Source organism: Zeus faber (assembly GCF_960531495.2).
Source record: "Zeus faber genome assembly, chromosome: 15".
In the NCBI taxonomy this organism is placed as follows: Eukaryota; Metazoa; Chordata; class Actinopteri; order Zeiformes; family Zeidae; genus Zeus; species Zeus faber.
In genome coordinates this window covers 8,700,487-8,713,709 of record NC_137194.1, presented here as the reverse complement: position 1 = coordinate 8,713,709, position 13,223 = coordinate 8,700,487, and the positions used below count along the sequence as shown (strand labels likewise).

The window sequence follows — 13,223 nt, the reverse complement described above, 5'->3', positions numbered from 1 at the left end:
CACATAACCCTCGCGGAAAACATCAGTTTATGCTTAACAGTAGTTCTGTGGGAAAACCTCTGAAGAATTTTATTTTATTCACACTCAAAAAAAAAAACTTCATTCGTTCAAAATCATTAACCGTTACCTCTTCAATTACTTTCTTCTAACTCTACTTTGTGTCAAAATTGTTGGTTTGTTATGAAGAAAAACGTACGTATTTTTCTATCTACTCAATGCAATATAGAGAGAAAATTGTTAGAAAAGCCCAAATGTTTTTTTTGCTTGTTCTGAAAGCCGTCATTTTGATAGCAGCCTGGGTGTGTTACAGAGGAGCAGGGCGATATTAACAAAAAATAATTATATATACACACAGTTAGAATATATAAAATATATGTTGGACCTATTACCTAAATGTCATTAATGTCACCATATTTGGGCATGAGACACAATATCTAAAGTGTGAGGGATTTTGCCCAGAACTTGAGGAACGACCACCGGGGCTCTACATTGACCACGCAGGAAGAGGGCATTCATTGTTTATTTCACTCAGCTTAGCGTAATAACTTTATTGAAATGCAGCCACTACAAGGAGGCTAAGAAAACATTTCAGCTGGAGCACCATTTTATGATCAAAATCCCAACCACCTCCAGCTCTATTCTACACTAGATAATGAACTAAACGTGATGTTTTGGGGGTGTTTGGGGATGTTTTGACCAGCTTAATAAAACAACGTTAAATCATTTGCGGGGGACTGAGGCGAAGGAAGCGAGGTGCTGGCAGAAACGCGAGTCGGGTGCAATCCAATGAGGGGCGCCGTCGGTGCGGGACAGACTGTGGTCCCGATGACCTCATCCTGTTTGTTCACTGTCTTCTGAGGGAGACAATGCAGCCTTTCATTGATCATTAACCTCTTCCCTGCCACCAGCGTACCAAACAAACAACAAGTGAACGAGCAATCGCCACAAATGCCTCGTCTCCGACTGCAGATCAGAACGGACTACAGTGTAGTGCAGCAGTATAGCTGTTCTCAAGTATTACAACAACACTTTAAAAAGTGTTATTGTACAACCCTGTCATTGATGTGTTCATGGGTTAGGGTAAATTAAATAAATGACTGCATTTGAAACAGATCGTTTTATTTCAATCATACGTTGAAAATAAACCTCCAGCAACAAAGTGGTCTAATATATCCTTATGAACTAGTGAACAGTAGGGTTGGTAGGTATGTTTGCACAAAGTGCTTGCATCACAACACAGCTACGGTGAGGCACTTTATATTGCAGATTCAGATGGCAGACACACAACATTCAACAGACACTTGGAACCAAGACCTCATCCAATTATATGTGTATTTTAAAAGAGTATTACACTACTAATAACATTGCCCGTTTCATGTTGCCTATACCTTTTTTCCAGCTCACTTTGCTTTATTAAACGGAGTAGCTGTCAGCACCAGTGCATGCCTCATATAACATTCTTCTTAATGGAGCACAAAATATGTAGCCAAGGCATGCAGACAGTCATAATGAGATGAGCACTTGCAACTAGAAAGAACAGCATCTGGGAAAAGGCATTTACATAACATTTGGTTTGTGTTACAACATATTAAGGCATAGTATATAATATTGTCAGAATTTAGAAGGATAAATATACAAATAAGTTGAACTGATCTGAACCCACATTAGATGTTTTTTTTTTAAGATGGTGCTCAGAGGTATTAGCCAGTACTGCTGAACGACTTTGTTTCTGTGGAACAGTTTGAAGGTCAACTTGCATGAACTGTGTGATAACCACTGTATTAATTTAAAGCTAAAGATTGACAGGCAGGCTTGCTGCCCATTCAAATAAGCCTCAACTACAGCATAGAGAGAGATAGATATATTACAAAAAAAAAATAGAATAAAATGACTAGGACGACTGATTCAGACATTATCTTACCTCTGTAAGACGGATCTATGGAGATTGTATGAATAAAATGTACACAGAATTTGATGCACCACAACAGGGAATTATCAAAATTCTAACATGAGCACTTATAATGAATGAATAAACAAATGCATTCAATTGTTCCGGTGTTCCTTCCAACATTTTTTAGGCAGGGCTTGGGGAACCATGATAACACTGTTGGAGATCCATTCCAACCAAGCCGTATTCTGTGTGCTTACTCAGCCGGCCACAAAAGCATATGCTAATTTCTAAAATCATGTGAAACAGTAACCATAGCTCAGTTCACGGTGTGTGGCCAACAAAAAGAGGAGGAAAAAGAGGATTTTGAACCGTTTTGATTGCATGTTCCTTAAAAGGGCATGTTTTTTTATTTTTTGCTATACTTTGTGCTGTTATTTCTTATGTAAAAAAAGTTTTTTGTTAACTAAAAAAAGAAAACAAGATAGGGGATAATATTGGTGTAAATACAGCAACACTGTGATGTTACAGAAACTTCTGACATCAATTCAAGCATTTCATTTTTTTTTTTTTTTATAACTGAAGTAAATCTGTTTACAATCCTAATGTTGAATACTTGCTCAAAGTAAACTTTATTGGAGTCATAAAGTAATTGGCTATAGAGCATAGGCATCACTTGAAGTGCAAAACAAAAAGTATTTAAAGGTAAAAGGTTATTCCCTCATTTAAAATCAAGAAATGATTGGAGTTAACCAACTAAGTGGTTGATAGCTCATTATTTTGACAAAATTCCTGACTGTACTTTGATGGTATTCGAGATTAACTACCGCAGGTTATCACTTTTAAGGCTGTCCAAATATATATATACACACACACACACACACACACACACACACACACTTTGATCTTACACAAAGCAAGGGAATGAGGAGGTGAACGTAATTTGACTGAACCCAAAATGCACAACAGGGTTAATACTGCAATATGAGAATAAAAGGCACTTTGTAAAAAACGTTTTTGTTTTAGTCTTCATTTAAATGGCAGTCGATAGAGCGGTGACGTCAAGCTCAGTTATTTAATTTTGAAAAGGAATCCAGGATCGGGTCCCAAATCAAGATTTAGGCCACAAAGAACTACAATACAATGAACCCCAGAGCCCCTTCTTAAATATCTACATATAACAATGATGAAAAACATCACTACCTTGGGCTCATCATAAAGTGTTATTAATGTATGTATCATCTAGCAAGTAAAAAAAATGCTCTTTAAAAAGAATACTACTCACACACTTCCTGACATTTGATTCTGTAAAAGCAGCGGCCACTCTATATGGATTTCTTGTCCAAGAGTTTCACTCATTTTTAATGAATACCAAGGGTTTTGTGTGTTACTTGAGTAATCACAAAAGGACTGATGAGAAATGTGTAGAGTTTATAACTGTGGAAAACATTCAGAAATCAATACTAATATGGCATGAAATGTAAACTCAGAAATTTAATCATTAAGAGATTTTGGCAAAAAAAAAAAAAAAAAGCATGAATAATGAAATCCCACACGATAAAGTAAAAAATACAGAATGGGCATGACATGTCTTTGAAACAAGTTCCATCGTCATCTGTTGGCTTCAATTCCTTACGGCAGTTCTCCCAATGAAAGTGTTGAACGCACACAGCAGCACAGCTTAATACAGTACAACGGCATAGATTCTGGTGAGGATAAAATATCTTCTTATAATACATACAGTAAATTTCCAATTTGGATCAACCAACAACACACTGTTCAAGTGGTAGAAGTCACAGTTCTAGCTGTTTGACTCAAATGATTCTGAGCTGTTGTGATCTGTAATGTGTTTGCCTGCTAAAAGTACATCCAACTATATTCTCAATCAAACCCACTACACAGCCCCTCCCTCAGACTGTCGTCTCTCTGCTGGCTTTCAAGTTGGGGGCAGACATTTGTCTGCGCATTCTTGGGGGTGCCTGAAAGTTGATTGGATGGTGAGCTTGGTCATTGTAATGGTACTGCTGGCAGCTATTGAAACTAGGATCTGCATAGGGCATGCTGTTATAGTAGAAAGGCTGCGGTTGGGGGTAGGGATGGGGCAGGGCTGTCTGGTTTTGGTAGTGGCGGGGCTGGTAGAAGGCCTGTGAGTGCCTCCTGTTTGTTTCAGTGGGTTGCAGTGACTCCATGGAACCAGAGGGTCGCTGGCGGTGGTTGAAGGAGTTGCTGCGGCCACGCTCATGGGGCTGCTGGTGGTGGTGGTTGTTCCTGTGGTTCTGTCTGTAACCCTGGCCGAGACCTTGCTCCAGGTCTTTGCTTCTGCGATGGACTGACGGGCGTGGCAGCGGAGGGCTAACTTGGACAACGGAGGCAGCAATCCTCTCTCTCGAAGCTACTCTGTCCACACCCTCACTTTCACCCTCCTCTTCCTCGACTGCCTCCTTCGGCACCTTTAGCTCGATGACCTTCTCGTCGGTGATAATAATGTGTGTGCCAGGGCTCCAGGAGTTGCGATGCTTTGGATTGCTCTTGAACGGGAAGCGTAGCTTGCGGTCCTCTGGTGGGATGAAGCGGTGTGGTCCGGTGTGTCTGCGGAGCTGCTTGGAGATCTCTTGCTGCTGAAGGTTTTTTAGTCGCACCTGCTCCTGACGCATCCAGCGCATGTGGCTACGTTTGAGAGTCGTGTCATCTCCTGCACTTTGACCAGTTTGCTGGTCTCCGTCCTCTTCATCGAGCTTTTCTGGAACAGGGGGTTTTCCTTCACCAGGACTGGGAGTTCTGGCTACGCCAGGTGAAATATTGTTGCTGGGAGTCTTCTCTTGTCCCTCTGGGGTGATCAGCGGGAGGACCTTTTCCATCTTGACCATTTTGTTCCTCAGAGCACGGATCTCCTCGTCCTTCATGTTGTTTTGCTTTTTGACCTCATGCAAGATGTCCTCAAGCTTGTCAATGTGCACCTTCAGCTCATCCATGACCACACCGCCACCGCGGGACCCGTTGGAGACGACGTCTTCGATGCGCTCGTCGCCGACCCCAACAGTGTCCCACACATCACGAGCCACGGCCCTCCATGAGTCCCGCTCGTTGGGGTCTTTCTTGCTGTAGCTTTCACAGAGCTCCTTCATCTTCACGATGGCCAGTGCCTCGATCTCCTGCCGTGTGTGACGGAAGTCATTGAGGGCCACCTCATAGCAAATTTCCTTCACCGCTTGGATCTTCAGGTCAGACATAGTCACCCATTTGGAGTCCTTGGTGATACGGCGGTGCTGAGGGATCTGGTACATTTTAACTGGCTCTCTTCTCTTCCCACTGCTGGGTAGCCCACACTTTTTCACTATGGATTGAAGCTTGCTAGGAGGAAGCTTTTCCCGTAAGGAGGTGATCAGTCTCCAGCTCTCTTCGCAAGATCTCTTATCTGAGTCATCCCCACTATCAGAGTCACCATCCTTGAGAAAACAAAAACAGGAAACAAACCAAATGGTTCCCACCAAAATGGAGAAATTAAAATGGGAAATCAAAGAGAAAGGATGGCTTAAAAATGAATACAGATATGAATATGCAACATGGGAACTTTCTAAAAATGAGTAAAGGTCTTAGCCAATTTGCACTGACAATATGTAGGAGACAGGGCAGAATTTAGATTGCAAAAAGTCTTCATGTGTATTATTTTTTAAAATAAAGACTAGCAATAACTTTCAAATGTAAAAACATATTTACATTTTGCATACATCATTACTGTACAAGATGTATGGCACCATGCAATATCAGTCCCTGAAACAGACATCTAGGAAATAAATCAGGTAAAACAGCTTTCTATCCAAAACTTAAATTAAAATCTTAAATCTATTGTGGCTTCCATTGACTTTATTTTTAATTTGTCTTAATATTTTGGGAATTAATATGACCTTCTCAGTCGTATGACTTATTGTCATATTTTATATGCCAATCAAAGGTATGCATGTGATTTACAAGATTTACATGGGGAAATCTGTTCCCAGTGTTGCACATTGATATTAAAAGTGGAAGTAAAGCATGACTATCATGATTAGAAAAATATCAACAGAACAGAGGATAGGTGTTTGGAGCGCTTCTGAAATTATTTTGATATTCCTCTTGAGAATTTAATTTGGACTTTGACAGCTTGATCCCAAACATGCTACAAGAGCATGCAAGAATGGGAGATGAATTTTGAAGCTTCCTCCCATTTGAAGTCCAGAAGATTTGAGTGGCTTTAGTATAAGCAGTGAGTTAGGAGAAGACCAAGTGATCTTGCAGTTTTATTGGAAAGCCAGTAGAGATAGGACAGGCAGAAGTGCGGTTAAGTGTTAATCAACTACAAGAAAGAAGTTAGTCAGAAGAAAAATGCAGTTTCTCATTTTTCCATAGACAAAGAACATTACAGATCACAACCAGTTGGAACAGATATCTCAAATTGTGTCAATGAAACTGTATGTGTCTAGAACTGGGAATGGTAGTTTGGAGTGTGAACACCCTATGCCTATCTTTCTGAACAAAAATATGTGAGGTCACGTGAGGCATTGATTCCAATGCCAGAAGTAGTAACCGATGTTGAGGCATGCCCTCAGTGTGTCACAAGGCACCAGGTGAGGCTAGCAAGGTAGGTAGCAAAAGAAGTCAATGAGAAACCACATTGTTGCTGTCCTTCAAAAAGTACTGCAGGAATTTTGGTTATCACAATGCATTGTTCATATCAGCAACTGCATTGAAGAGATGAGGACTTTGGGCAACACATATTAAGAACTCTAGAGTAGGAATTCTATTCCAAGCAAATCATCAGCCGCCTTAAAGCTGAACAGCTCAACAGGGAGCACTGAAACTAAATCTAGGACCATTACTGGATGAGTTAAGAAAAACATGCTATTAACATGAACCATGCAAAAGCAGCATGAATTACAAGAACAACTTTTTTTTTTCTCCCCCAATATGTTGAGTTGGTTTTGATTCCACTTTTTCCAAATGAAGATACATTTTTAATCCTCTTTTAATACAGCGCTGTTTTGCAAGATTCAGCTCAAAACGAGAGGACACAAAGAAAGTAAAAACAGGGAATTTGGAGAGGGAAAAAGCTTTACAATCTAATTCTCTCTGAATCAAATTGCTGCAGAAAGGCAAAACTCAAGACTCGCGTAAGATAAAAGCTCAACACTCGTTTCAAACTAGAACAAGTAGGTTTCAACTTCCATGCAAGAAGAACAGACATGCGCTAGGAGTAAAAGTGTGATTCACGAACATAACAGAAACTCAAAGTGTCAGAGCTCAGAGTGAAAATTAGTACAAGTCAGACTTCAACGGAGCAAGTGAGACTATCACCCACCAGTTATAAAAAAGAAATAAAAAAAAACAACATGCTTTAACTATTCATCCCAATTGAGGCATAGAAACTGGAGAAGTAACACTGAGATATCGGATGGTTCAGTTCGCTCCAGAAACTGACTTTTTCCGACAATCTTCCGCCAATTTTCAAAGATCATCGTGAAAATTAAGTCTGGACTCCAATCAAACTGCAGCTCCAATCAACTTGGCAACATTAAAGGTCCCATGAACTTAATGCTTTTAATTATTGTTGCACGTTTTATGTGCAATAAATTAACATACGTTAGACACTACATGTATTTGGTAGAAATACTAACCAAATTGTCCAAAAAATGGGAAAGAAAGAATCCTATCACCAAATCGAGACAAGCCAATAGTATGTCCACATCCTGACTGGCCTTGTTGGTTGTTAGTCAAATCCAACTCCCTCCCGTCACAAAATCCCACACACTCATTGTTTCATTTGGAAATATTTTGTTTCAGTTGAAAATAGGCTCATGGATGGTTGCGGTGTTGAAAATGCAGTTTCATGGGGTCCTTAAGTTTCAGTATGATGATAACTGTCATTATGATAACTCACAAAATTTGACTACATACATAAATACCATGAAATAGGATTAATTGAATCCAAGATGGTTTTGAGCAAATGAACTTACCAGTCTCTGTTGTTCCAGAAGTTGGTCTGCTTCCTCCTTTTCCTTTTTGTATAAAATCTCCATCTCTGTGAGTCTATACACAGACAGAAAATAAATATTGTCTTAATAGTATTGTAGCACAAGCTCAAATACAATAAAATACATATATTTAGAAGTTTCCAGGAGCCAAACCAAATCTTGTATTTTTCAAATTATACAGATTTTCCATCTAAATTGAGTAAATTAGCCATTCCCTGCAGAAAAGTGAGAAAATATAAACGCATGGGAATTGCAGTTTTTAATTCTTAAAACGACAATATCAATACCTTCATGGATGATAAATGGAATTGGAAAGTTGGAAAGTTCTGTCAGCTGGGTTGTTATACAGTGTTGTACCACATTGTTTGTTATTATACATTTATTTGTTTTCCCCACTTATGCCCTTAAAATTGCAATACATTGTATTGCGCAGTATTTTATATATATATATATATATATATATATATATATATATATATATATATATATATATATATATATATATATATATATATATAGATATATATATATATATATAGATATATATAGATATATATAGATATATATAGATAGTTTTGTTGAGTACATTGAATGCCCTAGTCCTACACACCATTGTTGCCATTACACATTTCCATTTCACCGGATACCTTTTTTCCATCTCCTGCTTCATGTCAATGCCCTGCTTCTCCAGCAGCTCCCTCTGGGCAAAGGTCCAGTCCACCGGCTCCACGGGGGTTTCCGCCGAGGGTGTCTTCTCCCGTTCAGCCCTGGCCTGCTCCGGGTGGTTGAAACGGAACACGTGGTTCTTCCCCATTATGATGCGATTACCTGAAATAACAGACGAGAACGTGATAGAAATAAGTGTAGAAATTAGTGACTACATCTGGGGGCGGGGGTCCCCCTCGGTGCACAGTGGCAAGGAGAGCATTAGGTACCGAGTGGACAGATATACCAACAAGCATGACGCTTGTGCAGCAGCTTATGTACAGTTTCTTGACCCTGTGACGCATGAAGATGATTCAATTTGAATGTATCATTGAACTAGTTAATGGAAAAAAACTTCTATCTGAGAAGTTGGCATTGTGAAGGGAGGGATTTCAGCTACCAGATTATATAAACAATGTTGCACAGATGTAAATAAATAAACAAATAAATCGATAAATAAATAAATAACCAGAAATACGCACCTGAACGGAGCTGGACTGCACCCTCCACACGCTTGCCATTTACGTATGTTTCTGATCCTTCGCAAGGCACCAGCAGGACAATTACTACAACACAATAATATTGACCATGAATTATTTTTAACCTTTCAAGCCCAAATTCATTTGACATCACCTTTGATATGCTAAAGTCCCAGACCAATGACATTTTGTTGAGGGCTGGAGGAAGCAGAAATCCAAATCTCATGGTGAAAAGTCACCCATAAATATTCACTGCTCGTTTATTGATCTCGTACGGATCTCTGCGTTCCAATGAGATGAAAGTGAGCGTGGAAAGTAATTTTCCCACTGTGAAATTAATGATGTTCAATACCCATGCATAGATTACATACACAATAACAACACACTGTGAGAGAAGGACATGATAAACCTCCACTGCGCTAGAATAGCGTCTCACCGTCTCCATTGGCGTTCCTCTCGCTGCGGAAGACGCAGTGCTCTTCTTTGATGTGAGCGCCACTCAGAACAATGTCTTGTCGTCTTTCGGCATCGGCCTGGCCCACCCTGTGAGAAAGCATGGCAGCCATCTTAACCAAGTAAACACTGTGCTGAAAGCCTTTTGGGAGCCATTTGGCTATGTCACAGGTCATAGCTGAAGTTTCAAAAGCATTGCTGATGAGAAAAGGTGCCACAGACAGTGTTTTATTTGGATCTTAGTATTGGGTACTTCCCCCGAGGCAGTCGTGTAACTAAACGCAGAGTCGAGGTCTAATGAAGGGGACAAGAGGAGCCAAGTGTAACTTTAGACCGTAAACCTGCGTTGATCAAAGGCAGACGGTATGCCACCCCCAACATTAAAAGACCTTTTATCAGAAGAAAAAAACCCCCAAAAAAACAAAACAAAAAAAAAAAAAAAACAATGAAATATGATGCCGTTTTTTTAGAACCTCTGCCTCCAAGGAATCTGAAGCCTTTCCAGAGACCCAGCACAGTATTTCCATCGATTCCACCTCACCTTGTGATTCCATCTTTGATGTAGTAGAGGAGACACTCCGACATGAGCGGGTCCTCGTTCAAGTTAACCAGGTGTGGCGTCTACAGGGGATGAAAGCAGGAGGTGAACATTTTACCGACAATCAACACTACTTGGGACTGTGCACCGAAACTACAACAATGCACGGACAAGACAAGCCAGTGGATCTGCCATGATGTCATATCAACACCGTGGGGCTTTGTAACATAGATGTTTCACCAGAGATTGACAAAAAAAAAAAAAAAAAAAAGCAACTGGTTCAAACATTTACGTTTATTCTTCTTGTTCTTCCAGAGTTCGTCATATAAAAACAGGGTGAAAATGTTAAGCAGCATGGTTATTCTTTATGACGGCAGTACTAAAGCGGCATTAAGCGAAATTCAAGAAAATATCAACTGATGTAAACAAACTCCAACTTCTGCCCCCACTCCCCTGTGCTCTCTTCCAACAGATGATACAAATGAAAGTCTACCTGCGGTGACTCAGCAATTAAAAAAAGCCCAGGGGCCCAGAATGAATCGATGCAACATGAAATTGGTCAAAAATAGACATGTAGCAGTAGATTAAGGAGATGGTTCTTGGCGCGATTGAGACTTCCAATTTAGTTTCATTAGCAGATATATCGCTTAATTCACCTTCAAATGGTCACACCAATACAACGCTGACACATTTAGTGGCTTCCACATCAAAGCACTTCTAGGAGCCAAACTAGGGACAACCAAACATTGGAATCCTCAGGTATCTCCCACTTATCTGTTACCATCCCATTTGAGAATTATTGCAATTGCACAATTATTCCAGTTCAGAGAGTATTGCAATCTGAAGAACAACTAACAAAATCTATTGCAATTTTGTTTACTTTCAAAATACTAAACCACAGAAAGAAATTGAATCGTTCTTCCAATAATGAGGCACACATCATGAGTCATACATCTAACGATAATGCATATTATAAGTCAGGTCAGTCAGTCTTGAGACAGTGAGCAGCATTTATTCAAATAATCCAAAATACAATAAATATAACGTCATTATATGACTCGTGTAATGTTCAGGAAATAACAAAAATAGCGATAATCGGAGAATCAATTTCTTTCTCTGGTCTCTAGGAACTGCACTACCAAGCCACCAACCTTCTTTGGGGAGAAGACCCCATTAAAGTCTGCATAGAGATCACAGGGCTTCTCAACAGACAGCTAACCCATGAAGACGCGGCAGGTGAAGAGAGACAAAAAGAACGAATGAAGGAAAAAGGTGGATGAATGAAAAAAACGAAACAAAAACAAACACATAAAGCTTAGCAGAAAAATCAAAAAGCATTGGGAAGGAGAGGGGAAGCGGGTCAAATCATCATCAAAGAGGAGGATTGATTCAAAAGAGGTGAATCCTCCGAAACTAAAGCTCGCAAGCTACTGCACTGACAGTCTGCTGAAAAGAGTTTATGATTAAGAGATGCCGTACAGGGTTTCTTCCTCCTCCACAGTTGTGGCTGTACAGGCAATATCACAAACCGGAGCCTTTAATAATTCAGGCATATGAGGTTGCTATTAATAACAGATGGGGTGTGTGAGGGGAACATAGTGTTCACCCCCTGAGAGAATCTTTATCATGAACTACCATCGGATCCAAGCAGCCAAAGGAATAGTCCAACGTCTAACAGGTCCATCTCCTTACACAGCCAGATTGCTATTCCAAATATATTCATCCTTTAGTAAGCCTGCGAGCCAATGTAAAGCTTAACATAAGCTGCACGTGGAAACTAACCAGTCTAGTCTTGTTTTAGCAAATCATCGAGACATTTGATAGCACATTAAAAGAATGGCTGCAGCGGGCTAAAGATCATTCCATTTTACTCCATTAATAATTGTCCTAAAAAGTGACCTTTTTTTCATTTTATGCTGTGTTCACGGTATGAGCTTATAATGTTGTCATACCGTCTACCTGTGGCAGAAGAGCTATCTATTGACATAACATTGGAACATGAAAATCTGGGTGCATTTCCTCAATTCACCTGTTGGAAACGCAACAAACTCACTTTCTATTTGTCGCCATATTTGTAACATTGCTTTCTGAAATTCCCCTTAGGTTAAAATTGAAACATACCATTTGGGAATCTGATGACTGGCTTTAACTGAAATGTACTGACATGTACAGGGAGAACTACTGTACTCTGTGAGAGATACATTTCTAACAACCAACAACCTCTAGGACCTAGAACTACTGTGGGAGAGCTCTAGCCACTGATTTCTCTACACAAACCTTCTCGGTTGGGAAACAGCCAAACTGTTCGTCGTTGCTTAGCTGAGTTTGTGGAGGAGGAACATGAGACAAAGGAGCGGAAGGATAAGACATAAAAGATAAGAGAGTAAACGGACGGGGAAACCAGGAACAGCTTTGAAATGATGTCACGAAGAAGGCGCGTATATATACAGTAAATGGGTGTATATTTATGTCCAAGGAAAGGGGACTTAAGCGGCCTACCTTTTTAGGGGAGAAGACTCCCAAAGTACCTCCATCTTCACGGATTGCCACACCCATCTCGGCCAGCAAGGCCTCCCTAATGGTGAGAAAAAACAATCACAGGTCGAATAACTCCACTAGAGAAACAGCGCGGAACAACAAATACAAAAATAGGCTTGCATATAGTAACAACCTGCAAAAATGTAATAAATTAGACCGTGACATCTTTAACGCAATAGGTTTTGCTGTATTTTGTAATAACGTATTACCAGGGCTTGACAGTAACCGTTGCCCTCAGACTGAATCAGTTGGCAACCATTTTGTGGCCTCTGGTTGACCCCTTTGGCAACCAGTTTTAAACATTAAAATAGGGACAGCAAATAGGAAAACGTGCACCCCAAAATAAATACATTTGTTGCATACATTTAGAACCAGAACGCTGCACGTGCACTTGTGCGTTTGCTCGTGTACACACCGGTGCGCACAGGAGGTGTGGGGTGAAAAGCTTGACAAACCCGTCAACATCACAAACTAATGTGCAAATTGATTCAACTGACAAAGAACTAGATGAACCTGAAAGAAAAACTAAAGGAAGTTTGGGAGGAGCATTTTTTATCCATCCGAGAGGACAACGCAATCTGCAACGTGGGAGGGGGTTCTCCGCTGTGGTCCCC

The 13,223-nt window shown here is 40.2% G+C and overlaps 1 protein-coding gene across 2 annotated transcripts in view; it reads right to left on the bottom strand.

Annotated features, from left to right (window-relative positions):
* Positions 1 to 13,223, bottom strand: part of kif1b (kinesin family member 1B) — a 69,146-nt gene that overhangs the window by 22,722 nt on the left and 33,201 nt on the right. The window contains exons 15-21 of one of the 2 annotated variants that reach the window (XM_080014899.1): positions 12,571 to 12,646; positions 10,075 to 10,154; positions 9,517 to 9,623; positions 9,084 to 9,167; positions 8,544 to 8,724; positions 7,879 to 7,951; positions 1,103 to 5,334 (exon numbers count right to left, since the gene is read on the bottom strand). In XM_080014899.1, coding sequence (XP_079871025.1) covers positions 3,799 to 5,334; positions 7,879 to 7,951; positions 8,544 to 8,724; positions 9,084 to 9,167; positions 9,517 to 9,623; positions 10,075 to 10,154; positions 12,571 to 12,646 — 2,137 coding nt within the window. In that variant the 3' untranslated portion in view covers positions 1,103 to 3,798. Of the gene's footprint in view, positions 1 to 1,102; positions 5,335 to 7,878; positions 7,952 to 8,543; positions 8,725 to 9,083; positions 9,168 to 9,516; positions 9,624 to 10,074; positions 10,155 to 12,570; positions 12,647 to 13,223 lie in introns of those variants that run through there. The other variant, XM_080014898.1, reaches the window with a different exon arrangement.